At 34.1% G+C, this 26013-nt stretch overlaps 4 protein-coding genes and 1 non-coding gene across 5 annotated transcripts; 2 read left to right on the plus strand and 3 right to left on the minus strand.

The window, feature by feature from the left end:
* Nucleotides 1-1217: 1217 nt before the first annotated feature.
* LOC108194641 (protein FAR1-RELATED SEQUENCE 5-like) lies at nucleotides 1218-2801 on the minus strand. The gene is made up of 2 exons (XM_017361594.1): nucleotides 1769-2801; nucleotides 1218-1453 (listed from the first exon to the last, which is right to left on the minus strand). The coding sequence occupies exons 1-2, from the start codon at nucleotides 2799-2801 to the stop codon at nucleotides 1218-1220; spliced, it is 1269 nt and encodes a 422-aa protein (XP_017217083.1).
* A 10-nt stretch (nucleotides 2802-2811) lies between these two features.
* LOC108194642 (protein FAR1-RELATED SEQUENCE 5-like) lies at nucleotides 2812-3810 on the minus strand. The gene has a single exon (XM_017361595.2). It carries the CDS (start codon nucleotides 3808-3810, stop codon nucleotides 2812-2814), a length of 999 nt encoding a protein of 332 aa, XP_017217084.2.
* Nucleotides 3811-11571: 7761 nt separating this feature from the next.
* On the plus strand, nucleotides 11572-11652 carry TRNAS-AGA (transfer RNA serine (anticodon AGA)). Its single transcript has one exon. It is a non-coding gene; the product is annotated as a tRNA-Ser (tRNA).
* A 4643-nt stretch (nucleotides 11653-16295) lies between these two features.
* On the plus strand, nucleotides 16296-18464 carry LOC108195656 (uncharacterized). Its single transcript, XM_017362636.2, has 2 exons — nucleotides 16296-16850; nucleotides 17226-18464. Exons 1-2 carry the CDS (start codon nucleotides 16473-16475, stop codon nucleotides 18225-18227), a joined length of 1380 nt encoding a protein of 459 aa, XP_017218125.1. The 5' UTR covers nucleotides 16296-16472; the 3' UTR covers nucleotides 18228-18464.
* Nucleotides 18465-18577: 113 nt separating this feature from the next.
* Nucleotides 18578-25390, minus strand: LOC108196771 (3-isopropylmalate dehydratase large subunit, chloroplastic). The gene is made up of 15 exons (XM_017364205.2): nucleotides 25182-25390; nucleotides 24970-25083; nucleotides 24686-24856; nucleotides 23760-23912; nucleotides 23568-23636; nucleotides 23357-23473; nucleotides 22873-22947; nucleotides 22642-22719; nucleotides 22133-22228; nucleotides 21915-21964; nucleotides 20761-20815; nucleotides 20361-20492; nucleotides 19679-19726; nucleotides 19430-19588; nucleotides 18578-18942 (listed from the first exon to the last, which is right to left on the minus strand). The coding sequence occupies exons 1-15, from the start codon at nucleotides 25218-25220 to the stop codon at nucleotides 18802-18804; spliced, it is 1497 nt and encodes a 498-aa protein (XP_017219694.1). The 5' UTR covers nucleotides 25221-25390; the 3' UTR covers nucleotides 18578-18801.
* Nucleotides 25391-26013: the final 623 nt, after the last annotated feature.

The following is a 26013-nucleotide window of genomic DNA, read 5'->3' on the forward strand; positions in this document are numbered from 1 at the left end:
AATTTCATTATATATGTTGTCATTTAATTCGGTAAATTTTGGAGATACTTCATTTTTTTGGAGTTTGGAAAATTTTGGCGATTTGGGTCATATTTGGCCTCCTTTCAAATTTTAGAGAATTATTTTTTTGGATTTTATAAACTGGAATGTTGTTGAAACTGTTGGGATTGTTATACAGGGCTTCAAAACAGGTGGGAATGTGCAGAAACAGACTGCACATTTCAGAAAATCTTTCTGATGGTTCCGCGGAAAATAACCGCGGAACGTGTGTTTTCTTCTGGACGTTCCGCGGTTATTTTCCGCGGAACTATCAGAAAGAATTTTTTTTTTTTTTGCATCCTTTTAACTGCCAAGACTGTTTTACCAGAGCATACGGGGTCCTTAACTGTGTTATGACTTATAAACTATGATACAACTATATTCTAATACTCGAAACCATTCTATTTGAAAATGACCATTACCGCCATTTTTTCGAACTTTGCATTCAAGTTGCCGCTACTAGGCACATTCAACTATTTTAAAAAAATTAGAGTAGACTAGAAACATCATAATTGAGGTAGTCCTAAGACCCACTGTAATTTTAACATAACTACCAATGAGAAAATAATTAGTGCACAATATTGTCATTTTAATGTCAATAATACATCGAATGGTGTGTAGTAAAGTACGCTTACACCAAAATACATATAAAACCTAAAATCAACATGATTCAGGTACGTCGGAAGCTAACTAACTAAAATGTTGGAAAAGCCACCCGATAATCGGTGCGTGGAAGTTCCGGGCGGTGCATCAGCTCTAACGAAGCATGCCACCCAATACAGCACGACAACACAACCTTCACGGAGCACACCATCAGTCACATTGGCATGAGTATTGTGGTCATTCCATATTATGACACGAATGCTACTAGACCCATCATAGAGACGAAATGTTGCAAATGGTGCTTTGCCGGTAATCCATTTCCCCGTATCATCACCATCTAGATGGGACACCCAACCCTTCACATATTCAATACGCATTTGGTCACGCGTGCAACCCGCGCGAGGCCTCAATTTGTGAATGTCGGCTATCCTATCACACTCAACAATCCAACCACCATCCCACAGGGAGACTTTGTTTGGGCCACCGGGGTACTCCTGACCCAAGTTCAAAATTGGGAGAAAATATAGGGTCAAGTTGTACGCCACCCTTTCGAACATGTTATCGCTTGCACACCACTAACATGCTTCACTCCAACATCTTGAGCGGTAGGCCTCTTCGTCATCTGGGTACAACGCATTGTCTTCTTCTTCCGCTTGGGGAGGTGGTTCGTACATTTCTGCTAATTCTTCAAGATGACGCCATGCTTCCTCCAACTCACTGAAGGTAGGTGAATCTACCATTTCATCCGAGTACGAGAATGAATTGCTTACGTGTGACACTGAGTCATTACCCGAAGCGTCGGTCATTTTACCTACAAATTCAACAATGAACAAGTTAGTTACTACGAAGAACATATAAACCACAAATAAAACATAAGGGATTTGTAATTACAATTGGGCAGTTGAAGCTTTTGTTAAATGATCTTGCTTTTTTTTCGAACACGTTCTAACATCATGTCTTAACATAGTGCAATAGTGGCATTTTCTTTTTGCTTTTGTAAGTTCCTCAAGTTGACTTTTATGACGGTGCTCTTTTTTCCGCCCCTTCGTTTTCGACACCAAGGGGTCAAGGATACTCTCATGCAACTTTTCACCGCTTCCTTGTGTTGTTTGTGTATTGAATTCACCTCCTTCACGTTCTACCCCGTCAACGGGCATTTTCTCAATAATCTCCGTTTCTCGATTAATAACCCCAACGGCATATTCATACCGCTCTTTCGACGCGGAGCAACTATGACTAAAAGCCATGGTAAGTAAGGTCATGTGGTTAAATCTTTCCGTGGGAGTCAACTCATGAGACGGTGATTCAACTTCGGATGTTTGATATGGCAACACGCCATCAACTCTATTGGCATCCCTTGTCCAACGCCGTTTCACAAAATTTTCCGGTAGTTCCGCCACACACCTCTTCGTCAACACGGCAATAATGTGACGGCATGGCATGCCAACATGGTCATTCATTTTACAAATGCATGAACCCCATAATGACGCCTTGTTGAATGATACAAGATACATGGTTCTCTGAGATGCACCCGTCAACGGTCTATAACATTTGTAGAATGTGTCTTCAACATCTTCCAAAGACCGATCTCTATCTTTCTCCATGAAGTACTTATTTGCTTCAACTAATTGTTCTTGAAATCTTCGAAACATTTCTTTCGTATAAATGGAAGCCGCGTCGTGCTCCAAGGCGGTTTTCATTTGCATGCAACGACTTCTATGATACGTATTGTAATCCTCATCTTTCTCACGCATAAATTGCCTCTCCAAAGCTTTTTGTGCACCCTCAACAAAATCCTTCAAACCGGTGCAAGAACCAACATAGGCATCAAAATAGGCATTCATTCCTTCACTTCTTGATGTGGTTTTCTGACCCGCAGAAAAAGTGTTTCTTGTGTAAGCCTCCACCCACTTATGCTTCAAAGCATATAACCCTTGAAGCCATGTATTGCCTTCCAAATTGTATTTCAAAATCAAAGCCTTCCACCGATCCTCAAACACAACTTCAGTCAAAGAGTGATAGATGCAATTGTTGAAATCAAATTTAAACCCTTCCTTTGAGTAATATGTTGCAAGTTTCTCGGGGAACTTGTTGCTAATGTGCCATGAGCATAACAAATGTGAGGTATTCGGTAGTTGTGATTCAATAGCCGCGGCCATGGCTTGATCTTTATCGGTTATGATAGCTAGGGGTTCTTTGCCTTCCATCGCCTCTAGCCAAGTACTCAAAAGTTGTCTTCAATTCATCCCGCACGAGTGCAAAACAAAAAACTATTGATTGATACTGATGGTTGACTCCGGTGAAAGGCACAAACGGCATAGCATATCTATTAGTTCGATATGTTGTGTCAAACGCAACCACATCACCAAAATTTCGATAGGCCATCATAGAGCGGGGATCGACCCATACAAGACACTTCAATCTTTGTTCGTCATCAAGGAGAGTCTTGATAAAAAACTTACCGCCACTCTCTTCTTTCAAACGATACAACAAATCCAAACCGGCTTGAGCATCGTTTACTCCCATGTTGTCCTTTCTAAAATCGTGCACGACATTTCTTAAATGTTGGCTATTAAAACCTACTTGTTCCGCTCCCCCGTGCATTTGACCAAAAATATTCATTTGTTGTCTTGGTGGGACACCCGAAGCATGTAAGGTCTTGATTAAATTTCTTTGAGCCGCGGTCACATGTCTCTCCCGTCTTATCAAACTCATCTTGGAAGGAGTAACGACTTCGTGATTGTGTTCTAATTCCAAAGAGGTTATCTCCCAATGAATTGATTTTTTCTTATTAACCACGTACATTCTAACTTTGCAATCACTTCTAGGCAGCACATCTCTACGCCGTTTGCCCTTAACACTCCCAACACTACCAATCAATATTTCTTCTTCCTCAACGGGGTTTTTCCCACGATTTTCGCCCGCTAAATTACAGACGTACATTCGACCATATATGGATTTATCATTGACTCGCCTCTGCGTGTTTTGTATCTTAATTGCAAAACCATGGTTTAAAGCATACGCCCTAAATAAATTTTCCGCCCTTTGTAAATTAGCAAATTTTTGATTCAAGCAAGGGATACTAATAGGCTCATCTTCGTCTACAATATTATCACTACTATCATGCAAACTTTTTCTACCTTCAAATCTTGCAAACATCTTATCCATTACAACACAACAAAATAAGAACAACACACCACTACAAATGGAGCTTACCCAAGGGAAGGATGGATCTTGGAAGAGAGAAATGAAGAAATTCTGCTGCTCAAAATGCTGAAATGAAGATATTTTTGGAATTGAAGTGTTGAATGATCACATCTAGGTTATAAATCATCAACTGCACCCGTCTGATAGTTCCGCGGATATTTACCGCGGAACGCGTGTAAAAGTCCCGTTGTTCCGCGGAAAATATACGCGGAACATCTTCAGGAAACAGCCCTTCCGCGGAAAAAAACCGCGGAACGCTAAAAATTTTTTCTTTTACCCCAGCCGTTGGATCGTTGATCCAACGGCTGGGGAATGATGTGTTGGATAACTGTTCCCTGACACACAGTTGTCAGGGAACAGGACCCTTCACTGATTCATCAAATTTGTATTGGGTAATGGAGTAATCCCACTAGTATTTTTCTACAATTAAGGCATTAAATAAATGTATTGATAGAAGTTTCTTATCAAACTTAAATTTTCTTAATATGCGTGAAAATGTTAAAAGTGGACAGATAAATAGGGACGGATAGAGTATTATTGTTATTTCTTTGACGATTTATTTTTAAGAATTTCATGATGAATATAAATTTGATTCTTAAGAAATTTTATATTATATTATTAAAACCAAAATTTGGTCTATGGTTTGTAATAATATAACTGTTATATTAGTTAATCAAATTGATTATTTATTTATATATTATATTTTGAAATTACGTTTGAACACACAGCGATAGAAAAAAATATGAATTTAGATTTAGATCCTGAAAATCTAGGAAAGATGTAGGGTTCTGCAGAAGCTTAATGACTCTGTAATTCTATTTTAAGCATTGATTTTCTGTTGAGCGCAACGCTCACTTATTTATTTTATCAAAAGTCAAAATCAAATACTATCAACACTACTGAAAATATTTATTAAAAAATACTACTCCCTCCGTCGCCCTGAGTAGTATACATTGGGGGACGGGGACGCAGCACGGACTTTAATGCTCCTGCAAAGTGTAGTTGTGCAATCTTTTTTTAAAATTTTTCTTTTCTGAATTAAAGTTTGGATGTTATATTTTTATACAAAAAAAAGAAAATCTCAAAAATAAGTTACGGAACTCTATTTTATAAGAGTATTGAAATGCATGTCGAGCAGTTAAAAAGAAACGTATAGAATTAAATGGGACAGAGGGAGTAATAGATTATATGCAAAAACTAAAGCTACTCAAGACCCTTTGAAGGACTTAAAAGCCATACACCGGAAATGCAAGATAATAGAGTCCAAGACCAGTGAATGTGACAAGGAACAGCTGAAAGAGGGCATTTACAAATTGTATGTTGTGTAATGAAAAATTGCTAACAGTGGTCAATTAAAGGGTGTGATCAGTTATCAGTATACAAGCAAGAGTACCTTGCAACATTTCTCCAAAAGCCAGAAAAACCCATTATCATTCGGAAAGCCGAGGTAACATTAAGTGCCCCCTGTATCCCTGACATTGTCTATGTAAACCGCTGAAAATTCATCCAAATTCCAAACACAAAAATCAGAAGACTTAGCGATGTTTGTATTACCTTAGCTTTGTGAAAAACAAATCATACAAAATTAATCATATATCAGTAGTAATCTTTTCAAAAAGAGATTAATTCTTACTTTGCCACCCCCCATCTGTGGAACTATAATACTTGGAATAAAAAAATGTCATACCAAGAACCAAAAGGTAATGCTGGAACCCTAGTAACACCGATTCAACTGCTACATATAGATTTTTAACAAATATGGTAAATCTGTAAAATCAAAATTCAATATCGTGAAAATTAAACTTGAGTGGTTTGAGAAATGGATTATTTGCATAGACAGTTGATCCAAAATTTGAAATATAGGAATGCCAGCAAAATTTATGCATGCTTCTTCTGATATGAAAACAAAATATCCGCCAAATTTGCAGACTAATGTATACGTAAAATGCAGAACATGTGCAAGAACACGATAGGAAATATACAAATGAAAATAGGATTGAAGCATTAAGACAAACACCCTGTGATTCAGCTTTCTTTGCTCTAATGTTGCAGGTCACACTTGGACAATAAATATGACGTTGGACCTAGAAATTAATAAATTAGATACTGCAAAGTAATATGATACATTTTAGATCAGCAATTCTATTGATTAATTCTAGTTTAAAATTTGATTTATGAAAGATTATATTACAAAATTTGTAACTCATCAGGATAGTTCGGATCAGTAGATTGATCCAGTCTTCGGAAGCAAAAGAGTGAATATAACACTTCTTGGTTTCATTCGTTGTATGTAAACTGCAGAACAAGAGCAGTGAAGAGATGGACTACCTTAGATGGCTGAATACATTGGATGGACTGTAGTGCAGCTGTTTTAGGAAAATATAGCGAAAATGAGTATACATACCTGTCCACCGAACCAAAACAAATCCAGTTTATTAATTATAAAATAAGATAAAGAAGCTTATGAGCACCCCTTGAAAAAATTCATGATAAAAGTTAAATACTCAAGAAAGGTATGCTCATAGCTAAAGATAGGAATGCATACCGCACTGTACTCTAGGCATGCCACTTGCGCGTGTGGAGCATGCTAATTCCAACTGCAGAGCCTCCACAGTAACTGAAGAAACATGACACCAGATGGATTTACCATGTCTAAACAATTTCAGACAGAAGTCATGAATATCAATCATAGTGATCAATATTCAGTTCACCTAAAAAAAAATTATCAAACACATAGCTGGATTTCACTTCATATTTGATCCAATGTTTTTATGGGGGAAGATGAAGTGTAGAAGTCGTATTTTGATCCGATGTAACAGAGAAGGGTTCAATTTAATGTTGATTGGCCAACGGACGTGGAGTAGACGTGGAATAAAAATGTTTCCCCTCAAACATCAAGTTGCAGTATTATATGTAGAATAGATTGGTATTGGGACATCTATAAAAGGCCTAACAGCCATGAAGTATCGACCTGACATTTGGTGTGGTCTGACCAGGTGCAATTAGTATAGCAGAAGTTGTGAAACGTTTAGTGTAAACTGCATCAATCTCAACTACTGTCAAATTGTGACCAACAATTGCAGAAAAAAGCTCATCATTGAGGGCTGTATTTAATATTTATGATTCTTAAAAGATATGTCTTCCCTTTGTCAACCTCCATGGCAAGGGTATCTGCAAACATGAAACTGTTTCAGTCCATGCCTTACGGAAAACAAACATTATAATATGCAAAGTAACATGCTCTGAAACTAAGTTAACAAGTGCTTTTCAAGAAAAAGGAAAATGAAATAAAAAAATAAGGTCGGTTCCAATGAATGGACATGTTATACTAAGCATGATTTCTAACATTAATTTGGCCATAAACAGTAGGCCCTGGGCACCTGCAACTGCAAGTCGCCGTTATAATTTTTGCATGACACAGCTTGCTAACATTATTTACCTGTATCTGAAATAATAGAAACATTATCAAAATTATAAACGATTTTAGGTACGTAATGTTTTAATAAACAATCAAGATGATTTCTGATTCAGAAATCATATCAAATTGGTAAAATTTTGTGGCTGCCTCGACTAATCAATACGAAGGAAAGAAGAATTCGCAAGTTTATATATATAATCATGGAGTTAGAGCAACTCCAACCCCATTCTCTATATTGGTTATATATATAATCATGGAGTTAGAGCAACTCCAACCCCATTCTCTATATTGGTTATTTAAAATAATGTATAATAATGATTCTTTAAATTAAATTATAGATAACCAAAAAGGGGTGTCTCCAATGGTATTCTTTATATTAGTTATCTATAATTCAAAATCAATATTCTATCAATTTTATTTCACATTCAAATTTCAACAGCTATAATTCTAACGGCTATAATTCCAACAGTTATAATTCCAACGGCTATATTTTTAACGGCTATAATTCCAACGGTTATATTTTCAACAGCCATATTTTCATGTTATATATATATATATATATATCACTACTTGTACTTTTTTAGATAGAATTTCATTCAAATTTATTATACTTGCAAACACAATGTCAAATATTATTCGATTAATGCGTGAAATGATGAGAGCCGAAGAAGAAGAAGCTGAACAAATGCTAACAATGACTACTGCTGTTCAACAATATCGACAACTTCACAATGAAAGTTCAGCTTCACAACATGGTGGTTCGACACTAAATCACTGTGTCATCAATCGAAATAGAGAAGAAGGTCATGCTCGACTTATCGTGACTATTTTTCCGATAATCCAACATATCCAGAAACAATGTTTCGCAGAAGATTTCGGATGCGTCGGCTACTATTCTTGAGGATTGAAGGAGCAGTTACAACTCACGATAGTTATTTCATTCAAAAAATTAATGCTGTTGGAGTTCGTGGATTATCCTCCCTACAGAAAATTACAGCTGCACTTAGAATGCTTGCTTATGGTACGGCTGCAGATTCTGTTGATGAGTACATTAGGATTGGTGAGTTTTAACAATATCATATGCAACAAACAAGAAAACACCACACAAACATTCAAAATCTAATATGTTTGAGAGAAAATTAAACCCATCTCAATATATTTTCATCATATCTAAATTAAAATCAACATTTATAAATGATAGTTGAGTTTTAACATACCTTTAATTTTGATTTCTGAAGCTAAAGAAAATGTGGAGGAGGTGTGTAGAACACTGAAATCATATTGTAGAATAAAAGGGGCGGGAGAGAGATTGAGCAAGAGGCGGGAGAGGCGGGAGTCTTGCTGGACTCTCTTTACAGAATGGGCTTTTTCTAATGAATATACAAAACCCATATACAGAACTCCAAAAATATAGATAACGAGAGGGCTGCATTGGAGCTGGTGGATGGGCTTTCATTCTCCAAAAACACACTGCCACGTCAATTATACATAACGAGAGTGAAGGGTTGGAGTTGCTCTTAGTAGGTGCAGGGGCCGCCGCATTTTGTATATACCAAAGCATTGAAGCAAAAACCATATGTAATCTTTGTTGGGGTTTCGGGGCAATAAAACGCAGCGAAAAGTAACGTAAAATCAAAATTTTCCGAAACCCTAACCGCATGATCCATCTATAATGCATGGCTGATTATGGAGATACGAAATAATACCTTATTAAAGCTTTACGTTAGCGAAAGATGGAGGTCCGGAATAAGCAATCACCACGCAGCCCTCGGTCTAAGGATCGCGTCTCTAAACAGTCCACACGAACGCCTGATCGCCTAATGATCACCGGAGCTGGTACTAGCCGAAGTCAGCCACTCTCTCTCTCTCTAGCCTCTCCTGATGTAGAGCTGCTAGGGTTTATAAAACGAATTTATAACTCATAACCCTAAAACAATACATCATTATGTATTTATAGGGAAAGGAGAGAGATGGGCCTAACCCTAATCGGTTTTGGGCGTCTCCAAATCCAATCCGATTTAGGTTTATATATTAAATTCGAAATCCTGATTATTTAATTAAGACCGGCTCAACTAAACAATTTATTTCGAATTTAATCATTTACGGGGGTGTATTCGATTGGGATTTTAATGGATTGTTTTTAGTCTATGGATTTTAATGGATTGTATGGGATTTTAATTTTGTGCGGATTCTTGATAAAATGTCGTAGAGTTGATAGGATTTAGGTACAATGCTTCAAAATCCCATTGATTTTGGTGGGATTTCAAAAAACTTAAAATACACTGAAGAATGCCACAAAATCCATCATTTTATGAAATGAAAAGAAATCCATCAGCATTTGAATACCATCAGATTTTAATGGATTTTAAACAATCCCAATTGAATACCATCGGATTTTAAAACATAATTTAAAATCCCAATTGAATACCACCAGATTTTGTTGCATAATTTGAAATCCCAATTGAATACCTCAAGATTTTAATGAATTTCAAACAATCCCAATCGAATACTCTCGGATTTCATGAATGCAAAAAAATGCTTTAAAATCCCAATCCAATACACCCCTCTTAATTTAAATTCGGAATTTAAATTAAAACTCCTTTAAACGTTCTAAGTGTGTGACCCTTTAGGTTATTATTACATTGGCAATAATTTTAATATCCCATAATAAAATTATAAACAATGAGCGGCATCTAGTAATACATCATTGCTACCCAAGTAATAATAATAATTGGTGATTCAATTAAACCTTTTGTGAATAATGTACAATGTAATATAATCCTTTTAACCTTATATAATAGATCAAACTCGAGGCATGCATTGTGTCATCCTCTTCAACGTTTAATCCGAATTTCCTTGATCAATGAGTAGACTATTAAACAAATCAATATTTGAGCACGGCCATGCATTTCATAGTCTCACTCAATCAAAGGGCCAATAATATCACTCCTAAAATAGGAGGGTTAAATCCTTTCTAGATCATTCATATTTCTCATATGATTCATAATATACCCAATATACATTTTATCATCACCTGATCAAGGGTAACTTTTAATGCAACCAAAGTATATTAATTCTCATATAGAAACATAATGATATCAAGTCAGAGGATCATTACATCATTATCACAGTGAGAATTTCTAATGACACTTATTAACATGTAAAATCTCACGGTGGGTCATTCCAGTGCCATGTGTTAATACATGCACTTGTGTTCTTGATTTTAGTATCACTATACTTATAATCAATGAGATGTGATCATCAGTCAACAAACACACTAGTCTCAATGCATTACTATTGTCCCTTAATAATAATGCTCGACTAGAGACCTTTATGAATATCGATACTATTCTCATAATCTCATTTCTAAGTCACGCATTTAGAGATATAGAATTACATATCATATTCCAAGAACATTTATTATGCTATAAATTTATCACGCAGTAAATAAAGAACATAATAAATATCTATTCAATAATCAATAAAACATAATCCATAATAGGTTACATTCAAATATAATAGCATTGTCTCTAGGACACCAATACTAACAATCTTTACACTATAATAAGCCTAGCATGGTTATAATTTGTAATCCAAATTTTTAGTTATAATATTTGATTTGGTACTCTCCCTCTAAAACTACAATCCTACCACATGTAAAGTTCTATTACTCTTACATTACATTGTTAAGTAGTTTTAAATACTAAAAATACTCATAACAATACATTATCATATAATATATTATAAAAAATTATAATGATATTACGTGTTCTATTTCAATACAAACACGAACTATTACGTAACCCTTTCTAATTTTCTTTTCCATACAAATGAAGATATAAGAAATATTAAAAATATGATTTAAAGTTAATTAAATAATAAATTATCACATATTAATAACAGAAAAATATTTATAAATAGATAATAAATTGTAAAATTTAAATTTTCATGAGAATATATAAACAGTTGGTTAATATAATTTAATTAAAATTCAATTCATAAATATAAAAATACTAATAAAATGATGTTAAAATTTAAATAATAAATTATGAGATATATTCTCGCCCTTGCTTCGAGTATGTATAATATAGTATAGTATAGATATACAGTATAGATATAGTATAGTATAGATATATAATATAAAATTACGAAATATTATGAAATTATGAGATATTATGTTGGTTTATGTATAATATAGTATAGTATATAGATCACAGTATAGATGTTACAAGGATTCGAGTAGTTAGAAATGAAAATATTAACATTATCGTTCAATTCCATGACAAACAAAATATTAACAGAATGTGGTCGTGCCGGAGTGGTTATCGGGCATGACTAGAAATCATGTGGGTTCGCCCGCGCAGGTTCGAATCCTGCCGACCACGATTTTTTCCCTTATTTTATTTTATATTTAATCTATAATTTTCATATGTTCTCATCCCTTATTTTATTTTATATTTAATTTATAATTTTCATGTGTTCTCAGAATTTCCTAAATGACTTCAAGTTATGGTTTTTAAATTTTAATATATTCCTAAGATTTCCTGAAAAGTATTTCAAGATTTTTTCCCTTCTATTATTTTATATTTAATTTGTGGTTTTGAAATTTTTATATGTTCTCAGAGTTTTGTAAATCACATCAATTTATGGTCGTAAATTTAATACATTCTTAAAATTTCATAAAAAAAATATTTGTATCAGTTTGAGGGATGATATGATGAAAATAGTATCACCCAAACATATCTATTTGTCAAAAATATAATAAAATCACGAGCTTAAATTATTTTTTATCACCCGTCTGGCGATGCAAGCTGTCATGACTCATGACCATATTCTTCCTTTCACTTCAAACTGAAGACAGTGATGAATACACACACGAGAGAGGAAGAAAATCTTCGATCAATATTATAAGATATAGTCCATTCATAATTGAAATTATTATTTTATAGAATCACTACAACAAAATTCTTGTCCACAAATTCTATTAAATATTAGAAATGTTTAAGAAATTGCTAACTTCTTACAAATTATTTACAAAAATAACAGCAATTTAAATCTTTTTAAAAAATACCATCTTTTTTGCAAATTATTAAAAAAAAAAACATGACTTGTAAGTTCTGCAACGTCATTTGCAACATCAGCATGCAACTTGCAAATGAGATTGCATAATTTGTAAATTAAATTTCTCATTTGCAACTGTTACAAAATGATGTTGCAAACGAGATTGCAGAAATCGCAAGTTGTATTTGTTGCATAAGTTGCAAATAAAATTTCTGATTGCAATTGTTGCAAATGGCGTTTCAAATGAGGTTACAGAAGTTGCAAGTCGTATTTTTGTAAATAATTTATAAAAAACGTTATCTCTAAAAATATTGAAAGTTGGCAACAATGTTTTTGTAAATATTTTCAAAAAATTAGGCAATAACGAAAAAATCCCTAAATATTAATATATCTGACTTAAAAATGTGAAAAGAAGTGTGGAATATGTGTGCAATAAAATTTTATTATTAGAAATTTATAAAGAAGTGTAGTAGGATTGTATTAAAAATATGTCAAATTAAAGATGTTCTATCAATTTAAGATATTTCAATGACAGTGTTGAAATTTTTATTTTTGTCAAATGCCCTAAAATTTGATTTAAAATACAGAAACACTCATTGAACTTACTCTTATATGATAATTATAACAATATCTATATTTTGTTTCATATTTAATACCAAATATAAAATTTTGCTATTTTGTATCCATGAAGCACCCATTGAATTGAGATTTTTGCTTGATTGATATATTATAAATTAAATATAGCACCACTTTTAACACCTTGTTCTTAATAACCACTGTTAACTGGTATTACACTTGTTTTCATAACAGAAATAAAAACTTAATTAAAAGAAAATTCACATTTACATGATTATGATTAGAATAACATATATATTATATAATTTTACATGGACGTAGTTTCACATGAAAAGTAAAAAAACATGCATGGAAGTGGTCATCACGACTCTTTTCCTTTTATAACCACCCTGAACTTTTTATTGACATATATGAATATTTTGAAATTTTTTGACATTTTAATGTACCCTAATGTGGTTAGAAGGTTGGAGCAAAATGGTATGCTAATTGACTCAACTATGGACGATCACACCTAGTAGAAAATAATCGCCCTGTAAGGGGCAAAGAGCACTGACAGGTGCTGGGCTATGAAGAAGAAAGGTGATGGACGAAAAACCAAAAAATCGCCCGTGTGTGGGGCGATGACATTAACAAATAGATCAGTAGGAGGTGCACTTGCACTTGGAGAAAAATAGCGTTGCCATTGTCTGTCTTATTCTCATGTTATGGCTGGCTGCAATTGGGATCGGGTTTAATCTCAATTTGGTCACTAAAGTAAAAGTCATATCTCACTTTAGTGACTCGACCCACCGGGGACTCACATGCACCACTATGATAATGGATTATTACATTTTTAACTGCCCAAACGGAAACCAAAATGTGGCCTACATGGCTTGTACAGGTAGGATTAGATTATTTGATTGTCCTACGTGGCAACAAACAACGGTAACTTGTTTGTGTGTATATATATCGAATAGATTTTTAACTTTGAACCAATTATACTACTCGCTAAAATCATTTTAATTATTCTTTCCAACTGACCATTTTTCCAAAAACACAAATTAAAATAATATAATTTTGTCTTATCCGTATTTTTGTGCCTATTTTCTTGGATCTGAAAATTGAGCAGACATGGTCTAAAGTTGGACACACTTCACTAAGGGCAAACTTAGCATGATCCAAAAATTCAAATTTGGGACGCTTAATTTATTATAAAATAATGATTCTATATCTTTCATTTATCGGACTTGAAATTAATCTATGATTAATATTTAATTAAAAATTGTTTATAATAAATAATTAATAAAATTAATATTTTAGTAAAAACTTACAATAGTAGGAAAGCAAATTTCATTGAATTTTTTTTTAAAAAAAAATACATTACATGCATAAAATAAAAAGTACATAAAATGCATAAAATAAAATTACAATATTGAAAAATGACTAGAAAACAGTACGATAAATATAAATTTTGATTTAAATGAACATATTATTTTTGTTTCCTTCGAGATAATCAAAATATATTCCGTAACTATTCGGAAAATTAGTATGCATCAATATATTTTGTTTATTATTCGAAATATTAGTTCTTTATCTTTTTTAAGAAATCGACAAGCATGTTATTTTGTTTGATAATATTAATAATTAAGTATATAATTTAATTACTTTTACATATGTTAAAAAATAATTTAATTAATCAACAATGATTTAATTAATTTGATTAATTAACAATAATTTAATTAATTAACAATGATTTAATTCATTAACAATGTTAAAAAAATAATTTAATTAATTTAATTAACTAACAATGATTTAATTAACAATGACCGCACCTCTACGTATACGAACTTATGTTTCTATTACTATTATTACAGTATTTCTATTACTTGTATTACACTTAGTAAACTGGGGAACGACTGAGTTAGACTGCACGGAAATGCCAAATTTCAAAAGTAGAAATAAACGTTAGAATAAAGACAGTCCCCGTCAAGTCATTGGTCAAACTAACGTTTCTGTGATAATCCGTTACTATAATGGTGCATGTAAGTTTCCGATAAATCGAATCACTAAAATGATATATGAGCTTCACTTTAGTGACCAATTTGAGATTTAATCCTATTGGGATCAACCTTAAAGTAGGAGGTGCACTTTGGACTTGAAACCTGAATGGGAATTATCCATTTACGTTGTATCCATTGGCCTTTCTGAGCCTGTTTTCGCCTTTTCTTTCCCAAGACCTCATTTGGCACCATAGTATCCTCTCCGTCTTAAAATACATGTCGTTTTGACTTTTTGCACGTAATTTGATGTGCAAATAAAACATATTTTTATACATTATTTTTTAAATTTTTTTTCTGAATAAAAGTATAACATCCATATTTTTATTCAGAAAAAGAAAATTTGAAAAAAAATATATAGATATACGTTTTATTTGCACCTCAAATTACGTGAAAAAAGTCAAAGTGACATGTATTGTGGGACAGAGGGAGTACCATACATCTGTCAAGTTTTGGGATTTCGATATTACCTGTTATCAGTAAAGGATATATCATTGACCGTCATCGTATTTGTAAAGTTGACGTGAAGTGGTGCAGGCCTAGAGGGAGGGCATCCAGGTTGACCGTCTAAGCCCAAAATAATTAGGAGCCAAAAAATCGTGTCATTCATGTATTTTTACTAGTATACATCAGTAGTAGGAAAAATAACTTAAATTTTTTATTAAATTTTTTATTATTTTAAACTCGTGTGCATTGTGCCTATCATACCCTACCCTATGTGACTACCTCTCTAACTAAATTAATAATACTATTAATTGATCTCTTTAGTGCTTGACATGCAATCACAGGTAAATATAATCAAGCAATTGTTAAATCATTTGTTCAATCATTTGTTCTCGTACATCCAACAACACATTAACATGAGGAAGTTGCTTTTCGTAATTTTTGTTATTTGAATTATTATTAAAATTTGGGTGTTTTTCAAATTATTATCTTATTGAAGTAGACAAAATTTGAGTTTGCATTGTTACAAGTTATATATTTTCAAATCTAGCGAAGTAAAAAAAATTAAGGTTCATTTTCTCTTTTCGCCTTTGACCCTCAAAAAGTTTGGAAGGGCCCTGGATGTGGTCCACTAATATTGGTGATAGTCATACTTATGATGATTTTAATTTAAAATTTAATCACAGTGAAATCATTTTGTCCGGATCATAGGATAGTCCTCTTTCATAATTTGCTGGATGTCGAGAGTTTGAATTTTATTGCGCGAGCGTAGGTAACTTTTCCCTTGTATAGAGAGCGGAAACTCTTGTCTCCTTAATTTAAGCGCAACGTAGACTCCCCCATGCATGCACCCTGATTTATTTTTAGAAAACAGAAATTTACATAAAAAATTCATGTCCAACTATTTGCCCGGTATCATCAAAGTTGGTTGACGCCGGATTTTCTCTCGTCGTCTTCCCCCCGGACGGCGAGCCAAAAGCCTAGGTTAATCTCAACCTCGATGATTAATTAACGCCACCAAGGATTTACATTGTCTTTAATCCTTCTCATTATTCTTCTGTGGACATTTTTTCTGTTAAATTTTCAAAATGCCTCTCTTAAAATCACTCCAGCTGTTGGAGATAAATATTATATCTGCCCAAGATTTGGAGCCAATGTCGAGGAAGATGAAGACCCGTGCTACTGCATGGGTGCACCCGACTCGAAAATTGTCGACCAGGGTCGATACAGAGGGGCATGTTAATCCGAATTGGAACGACAAATTTGTGTTTCGGGTGGATGAGGAATTCCTCCAGAGGGATACGTCTGCAGTGATGATTGAGATTTATGCTACCCAGCGTGGGCGTTGGAAGAGAGATGCTCTTGTGGGTACTGTTCGTCTTCTTGTTGGAAATTTTATTTCTCCACCGACCAGACCAAATCACCCTAGCAGCCATCACATTGGCATGCGATTTGTTGCACTTCAGGTACATTTAAATCAGATAGCTGTTTGGTAATTACTGCTTCCAGCAAAAGCTGAAACGCAACATCTTTTGGTCTAAAAGTTGCTGTTCGGAAAAGCTGTTTTTAGATTTACCAAATAGTTTTTAACAAAAAAATTGATGTTGTTGTCTATAACAACAATGCCAAACAGTACTTAAGTCATTGTTCGCAATGCAATTTGTCAATAAGCATGTATGCAGATGGCATTTCTTTGCTTGCGCTAACATCTTCTTTCGAATCTTTTTGCTTAGATGGATGAATTATATATGTAGCAACATTGTCTCTTGAGTTGCACGAAAATAATCAATGTACTAAGTTGGATCATGGACGTTGATCAGTTTGCCGTGATAAATATGTAGGTACGTAGGCCATCGGGGCGTCCTCAAGGGATTTTGAACTTGGGTGTTTCGCTTCTTGACAGCACGATGAGGAGCATGCCATTGTACTCTCAACTCAGTGCATCAGCAGTCGGATTCCACAGTTTGTTAGAGGCAGTTGAACCACACGATAAAAGGCCAGGCCAGGACGGAAAGCAAACACGACAGGCTGCAAAACCTGTTCTGCAACGCTCAAGGAGCGAACGCAGTGTGACATTTGACAAAATGTCATCAGTAGCTGGCGGTTCAATTTGTGCATTCCCAGGTGATACAGAGGGTCCGAAACGTGCAGCTTCGTTGCTGAATTCGGAATTCAGTGAGCCTTTGCCTCTGGAAAAAGGTAAGATAGGTAAAGCAAGCTCCGTTATTAGTGGAGCTGAACTAAAAGAAAAGCCCAAGGAGAAACGGGGGAGGAAAAAAGGAAGTTCAGTGGTGAGTGATTCTGTTATCAGCAAAGAATCGCAAAAAAATGATATAATTGCTGAAATGCCTGTCCCATTCAAAATTGGACTTCTGATCGAAAAACTTGGCATGGAACCGGAAAAAGAACAGAAGCCAGGTACCAAGAAAAATGGCAACACTCTGAATGGCCCGAAAAACAACATCAAATCCTCATTTGCTCCGCCGCCAAAACCTGGATCAGTTCTGGACTCAGAGATCGGACCATCGCCTTCTGAAGTTGCAGCTGCAATAGACGATGAAAGGAGCTCAATGCTGGATGGTTGGAGTGCAAACGAGAGTGTTGAGGGACTTCGTACAAAGCTTGAGAGATGGCGATCAGAGTTACCGCCTTTGTATGATCACGGTGCACTTTCTTCCAGCAGCTTTCAGTCCAGAAGCCAACACTCACGTAGGAAAAGTGAGGGTCGTGAATCAGGTTTGTTTTCGTGCTTTGGCAACATAGCTGGCATCGAATGCCAGTGTGTTTGTGGCAGACCTCCAGCAGGAGACCATAGTCCAGACTATGGTTACCTAAGCCCATAAGCAGTTGCCAGTTTAGGGCAGATCTTTTTTGGACAATCATTGTATAGGGCTACATTAATCGGCCTTTGAAGGTGTTGCAGAGACTCATAACTTACTGTTACTTGGCCAAAAAAAAAAAGTACAGAAGAAGAAGAAGATTAAAGACAATCTCCGCGGTGTAATTATATGTCCAGTATTATCTTTTGCAGATAAGAAAGTTACCCTTTTCTCATTTCAATGTTTTTCATCCTTTCCTATTCATACTTGCACCGTTACAGTATTATGCTTGCAGAAACAAAAATAAAAAATAATGCAGATTTTTCAGGAGTTTTTAAGAAAGCCGTAAACCTGATCATTCGAATTATTTCTAATAACACCAACACCAGCTCCTTGTTCATCTTATTGAGAAATACAAAAGGTTAACAGAAATATCTTTTATCCAAGCTTTTAGCTTGAATATTTCAGAGTTCAGATATTACAATGGCCAGTGTTCTTATCACCTTATCACAAACAGAAATGACAGTTATAATCTACAATACTCTAAACTAATAAAACAAAAGTTCCTGACTAACCATTGTAGATGCACATCAGCAACCTACTGCAGAAACTCTCTCGGATCAGCTACATAGCCTGTCAATGCTGATGCTGCAGCAGTATAAGGAGAAGCTAGATAGATCTGACCGTCCTTGTGACCCATGCGACCATGGAAATTCCTGTTTGTTGTAGAGACACAGACCTACAATAACACAAAATTTATATATGTATTTCACTATTGTAAGTGTAAATTTTCAATTAAGACAACAAGTGTCTTGCAATCCAGTATCACGTAAAAAAAAAAAAGGAGTTGCACACTAGTAAGTAGTAACTTAGTGAAGATGGTTATCCCATTAGATGATAAAACTCTAGCATCAAAAATCCCTTGAAACTGATAAATCTGAAAACAATCACAGTATAGAGGATAACCAGAAGATGGAGCTTAATCAATGAAAAATACTGAATATAAAAAGAATCCCTTGTATGACAGTGTTGAGAATCAATGCAAATGCAACAGCATACTATTTTGCAAAAGAATAATATCAGATTATTAGTTATGGGTGCAGGATCTTTACAAGAACTTCTAAGAAAAAGTAGCCATGCTTTAGTTAGCACAAGTCGTCAATAGCTCCATAACATAAAAACATGATTTTATGGAGTTCAAAGATAAAGATAAATATGGAACTTGCCTGCGCTTCATTCATGCGTGCATAAGTGTCTTTTGGACCACCCAAACAAGCACCACAATTAGGACTTGCAGGCGTATCGCAACCTGCTTCTTCAAAAATCTGAGAACAAGTCTTCCCACCAGACCCTGGCACTGGAAGGCTATACACGTCTATCCAGACCTAAATATGATTTCCGTAACCAATTTCAATCCAGATACAATTGACTTGCACGATATAAAAGGAAACAAAACGTCAAAAGCATGAACATACCTTCTGGGTAGCAGGGACCAAAAATGTGGGAACTTTCACCTTTTTACCCTGCATGTGATATTAATTATAGAATATTAGAGTTCAATAAACTCAGAATTAGTGTATTTATGAAGAAATACATCAAACAAGCCAATGCTGACTCAATCGTCAAAAAGTTAGAACCCAGACAGTAAGCTACCGAATCATAAGGAGTAAAGATAGATTGCACACGCATATTTGAGGCCAGTTATTACAAAAAAAAAAAAAAAAATTAGCTTCCCAGGAGATTCTAAAACCAAATACTGGGAAAGAAGCTCTGTTAAATTTAAGGTCTTATAGAAGAACATGTAAATATTTATACTTGGACAAACACTAATAGTTCGAGTTACACGTACGTAAGATGCAATATGTTACAAAATATTCCACCCACCAACAAAAAAATAAAATATAACAAATTTAGTCAAGAAAACTAGTAGTCATCTGAACTTTATTCTAACATAAATCATCTGAAACAACATGAGTAACGATGCTCGGACATATATGCTGAAACATGCTACTTTATCACTCTCTCTATGAGAACTCAATATGTACTCATCCCACTTATAAGACAGAAGATATTATAACAGATTTAGTAATATAGCTTAAAACATTCATGAGTATAGACTATTAAATAAACTTAGCAGAAAGTTAACTCATGTCTTACTGAAGCTAGAAAAACTTTGGCTGCAGCTATGAAATCCTCAGTTTTTCCACCAGTACAAGATCCAATGTAAACTCTGTCGATTTTGACATCTTTGCATTCTCTTGCTAATGCCCGATTATCAGGTGAATGAGGCTGGAAAAATTACCAACAATATTAATCTGCCAACTGCTGAAGCATTCTAAATGTAATATTATTTTAAATCAATATGAAAAATCTTTTTCTGACAGAGGATCGCTCTCAAAATTTCACATAGCAATATATGTATGCATTAATGCTGACGTTTCTTCTTCTTTTTCGGGGCGGGGGCTCCAAAATGCCTAGAGTCAACAAACATAAATTGTTGTTTTTTTTTTATAATTTACAACCACCAAAGGAACATCTGGCCAACAATCACACTCACCTTTGCTACCAGCGGCTCCAGCTTCGAGATATCAAATCTGTACTCGGAAAGAAATCTAAGAAAAAATGAATTTCACAAGTCATGATATCCCCATGAAGCAAGAGAAGAAAAGAAACTAATCACGAATAAGATAATAATTCATAAAGTAGAAAACAGCATCAGCTTAAATCACAGTATCACAGAAATCAGAATACCCCACGATTACACGGTCACAAACATCCAATAGAACATATTCACATGTCACAATATATACTAGCAGGGAAATATGTAATCATTAAAAACGGGTGCCTCTTGTACTCCCACAGAAGAAAGATAGTTCCATTTATTTAGAAAATGTCCTCAACCATATTAGGTGAGGTTAAACAAGCTTTGATTAAACAAGAATAGTACAATATTCTGCTTAGTTTCCCTCTTTGTGAAATATAAGAACTGCCATATAAGGTATATATCATAAAATTTTACAGGAGAGAAATATGGTAAAGTGTTCACTGAATTAACCATTTAAAATAGTTAAAAGAAATTGTGTGTGTGTGTGTGTGTGTGTGTGAGAGAGAGAGAGAGAGGAGATAAATCTTTTGATAACTAAACATTTGGAATACCGCAATTCCTTCATCATCATCCAGTTAAGATTATTATTATCAAACAATTGAATGCATCATATATGAAGAAACCCAATGAACCGACCCTAATAACCTGAATAAGAGTGATAATTACCCACACTAATCATAACAATAAGAAGAAATTGATACATAAGCTGTACATTTAACTTATCAAACTCCGATGTAGTATGTACATTACATGTGGGATGTATTATACTGACTATGATGAATTAATAGAGGTTAACTGAAAATTTTAGAGACATATTTCAATTTCTAAAGTAAAAATAGAATAATGTTAATGTAAAAGCTTAAGAACAACAAGAGGAAAAAACACTAGAGTAATCTAACTCCAAAGAGAAGTACACTCATTCTCATTATTCATATATCAGCATACATGAGACCAACTTTTTATCACACTCATATCTGAGATATTAATTCATTACTTTGTGCAGGAAACAGTAATCAGTTCTGGTGCTCCTATTGGGAGAACATTACTGGGGAGAAAATCTAACAGAGGACAAAAAGGGTCTCTAACTGAAAGGACTGACTCAGTACCTTGCTTGCTCGTCACTGTAAAGTGGTTCGTAGGGCAAAGATGTTTTGTCCTGTACCATTCAATAGAAAAAATGGAAAAAATTTAAGTCATACATAGTAGTACAGATACTCAACAAAAACAGTACACTTCACTAATCGCTGCTGCAAATTTCATAGATGCCAAAGAATTATAGTGTGCAAAGGGAGGCAAATCAAACAGACAAGATCACCACAATAACCTCAAGGTATTTGTAAGTAGTAGCATCAGCTGGTATAACGCCATTCTTCCCACCAGCTTCAATAACCATGTTGCATAAAGTCATCCTCTCCTCCATCTTAAAGTATACAAAAAATAACAAGCCTGATAAAGATACAGATATTATCTCTAAAAAATTATAACAGTAATATAAATACTAAGCTTGGAAATACGAATTACCATAAAATTTATAAAATGGATAAAAACGCTATTTTATCTCTGACGATTCATCAAGATTTAGAAAGAAATCCAATCAATGACAAGAAATTTTTTTTTGATTGGATGGAAATGAATGAAGAAATCCTAAACCCAATATCGACAAATCTGAAACTTACGTTCTTCCCAGAATTTGTGCCACTTTACAATGTATACAAAACAAAACCATGGATTATACCAAGCAAATTACTTCTTTTAAATTTAAATAAAAAGAAAAACATCAATGAGAATAAATAATTCCACTTTTAGCAATGAAATGGTACATGCAAGACTTACACTTAAGCTTTCTACAGTAGATCCAACAAACTCCATTGACTTATAAGTTGCACCAGAGACGGAAATTTCACCAATAATCTAATATTTAAGACGACAAGTGCTTCAGCTATCAATCAGAAACGATAAATCCGAAGGAACTTTGGAATGCATAGATAGAATAAACAACATAAAAGTTCTTTCAAATTAATGTGAGACAACAAACTATATGCCAAAGCAACTAGTTCAACATACTTGCAAAATCAAATCTTTGGCAAGCAAGTAGTCTGGCATTTCACCATCCATAACAAATCTCAAAGTTGGCGGTACCTGCCAGTTCAGTACACATGAAAATCATGAGTAAATTACATAGAAATGAAAACAAGTGTGTACCTAACAATTAAACCTGGGATAGTCCGAGGGATTACACTCGGAACCTAAATAATATGGCATAAGCACGATGTCCATCTTCAGGCTTGAGTTGTTCAGACAAGTCTGTAAAAATTCAAATCAGACAACCCCCCCCCCCCCAAACCTAAAATTAACATAATTTATAAATACTTTGTGTGGTGAGAATTCTCATTTATTATTATTGAGCTGGAAAGTGATGGTGCAAACTCATAGATTACAGGCACAAGAATGCTAGCCAGTTACAATGTACAATAATTAGAAAATTGATTGAGCAGAAAATAGAAAGAAAGGCATGAATCTCTAATCCAAGAGTTTTAAATTCAGAAACCTTAAGCAAAAGCTTTCCTGTGCCCAGTACAAAACCAGCATCAGTAATACCAATACCGGTTGCAAACTGGCCAAATGCGCCTGCAGTACATGTGTGAGAATCTGTTCCTAGCAGGACCTGCATGTATAAAAACAAAACCAACCATTCCCACTTTACATGTAAATGGATTCCGTAAGTTTTCTAAATGAAAATATAACAGTCGAAAGCACACCTCCCCAGGCCTGCAGTGACCTTCTTGAGCAAGAGCAACATGGCATACACCCTTATAATCTGGGTTAGCCTGTAAAAAACATAAAGGGAATATAACAACAAAATCCAAATTGCAGATCATTAGATGCTATGGTAAAGATTTAGCAAAATACAGTAGGTGTTAGGAGTTGAGATCATGATAGAAAAACCCTACCTTGAAATTGCCTAGATCTTTAATATCATAGAAATACTTGATATCTTGCTCAGTGCAATAATCTCTCAAGATATCAACATTTCGATTAGCTCGCTCATCTTTGGTAAATATGTAGTGATCAGGTATAATAACAATCTTCTCACGGTCCCAGACCTACAGTGTTGAAAGACAAAAACCACATTCATTAGTACGGAATGGGGCACTTTCATGATACATATAATGAAGAGTGGAAGACTTGGTCTCATTCAATGAAAAAATACATTATGACTTGGTTCGAAAATTCCCTTTGCATATCCAAAGCACTCAATTTGTAAATTCATATGAACTGAAGGCAAATATATTGATGTGTTATAGATCTGTCATCAACAGAAATATTACATCTTTTCATGACAATGAAAACAGTTTATTAGTATCTCTTATGTGATGAGCTACAGAAATCACCTCAACATAAATAACATATTACTCTCTTATAGTCTTGTGACAACTAAAATTGTTTAAGAACATCTTTAACTGTAATAACATTTAATGTTCTTATATTTTGAGAAGATGATATTTTCATATGAAATTGCACAAAAGCACCATATCTCAAATGCAAATGATAAAAGCTTTCATCATCTCGCTCAGCATTAACTTCAATCTGAAAGATCATTACAACATGCTACCTATGAAAATAACTCAACTTGAAGGTTAAAACGACCAAGTGTTATTAATTTCACCGGTTTGTAAGTTTATCAAGTTTCTGGTACAATATTACCAAATATTTGGTCTAAAAGTGAATAAAAGAAAGATGACATATACCTTTTCTGTATTAAAAACATGAAATTTCATCAGAAGTTCGTAATTATGAGCAAAGAGTGAAAAATAATTATAATCAACCAATCAAAACAGTGCCTAATACATCTTACAATTCCTAAAAGTGACATTACCTTAGCGTTCTGTCCAAACTCCTTCTTGAAAACATCGAAAGAACTAGGGCCACAAACATCATGAGTCATCAAAATATCAACATCAACCCACACATTTTCACCAGGCCTCAATTGGGATTTCTCAGAAGCTCTGGCCAATATCTTCTCTGTCATAGTCATTCCAGTCTTAACCTAAAAAAAACCACAACAAATTCAACCCATTTCACAACATCACAAAATAAAACAAATGCTGCACACACAAAATCAACACACACAAAAATTAAAAAATCAAGAAAATACCCAACTGAGCCAGTGGTAGATGGGGTTCTTTGAGACTGTTGAGGGGCCATAACAGACACAATCCTCTTTGAAATTCTTTTGCAACACTTTGGTGTAAAACAACGAAAGCCCACATCTTCCTGTACACAAAATGATAATCAAGCACATAATTAGCAAACAAAGTTGACAGAAAAAAAAAGTGAAATAAAATAAAAGATGATGAATTAGTAGCATGAACCTGATTGATAAAAGATGAAGAAATAGCAAAGGAAGCCATTGATTAGTACTTGCAGACGTGCAGTTGTAGTATACTTAGATACAGAACAGGAACTGGCGGCAGCTAAGCTTGTGTTTTTACTCTAGTTTTTAACTGACTCCATGCTCTGTCGTGTAAAATTCAAAGGTTTTTCTTTCAAGGATAGAATTAGAATCCTATGCTATTATTATAAAGAAAGTTTCACAAAATAATTTTGAAAATATATAGAAAAATTAATAGTTTCATGATCGACAAATTTATTATTTATTGAGAATGACATTTCCGGCATCGTTACAATACTTTGCCTTTGTTCTAAACATTCTGAGAATTATCGAAAAAATCTCGAAAAAATTATAAATTGGTAGATTAATTAATTAGTTTTATTCCCATTTCTACTGTCATGACTCAGTCAATAAATTTTTTTGTAAATATAACATTGCATATATAATAAAATAATATAATAATAAATAAAAACATATAAAAAGAGAAGTATAAAATCGTTTGTGTTTCATACTTTCACTGTTTTGCATCTCTGTCTTTCCTCTCCTGTTAGCTTGTGTTGTTAAATATGGCAGGACTAGGGTTTGATTTGTTCACATATATATATTACAAACACCTCTTTTGTGTTGAACAAAAGTATGAGTGGGACTGTGGGAGCTTAGAAACACCTTACTAGTTATTAGTACTATTCTTCTATTTCTTAGTAAGTGTTGTAAAAAACGTGAATCGGACTTAATCGGTGGAGAATACTTTTAGGACAGAACTTGTTACAAAAGATTCATAGACTTGTTTTTATCAACCACTACACTCAATT

This window comes from Daucus carota, chromosome 7, assembly GCF_001625215.2.
Source record: "Daucus carota subsp. sativus chromosome 7, DH1 v3.0, whole genome shotgun sequence".
In the NCBI taxonomy this organism is placed as follows: Eukaryota; Viridiplantae; Streptophyta; class Magnoliopsida; order Apiales; family Apiaceae; genus Daucus; species Daucus carota.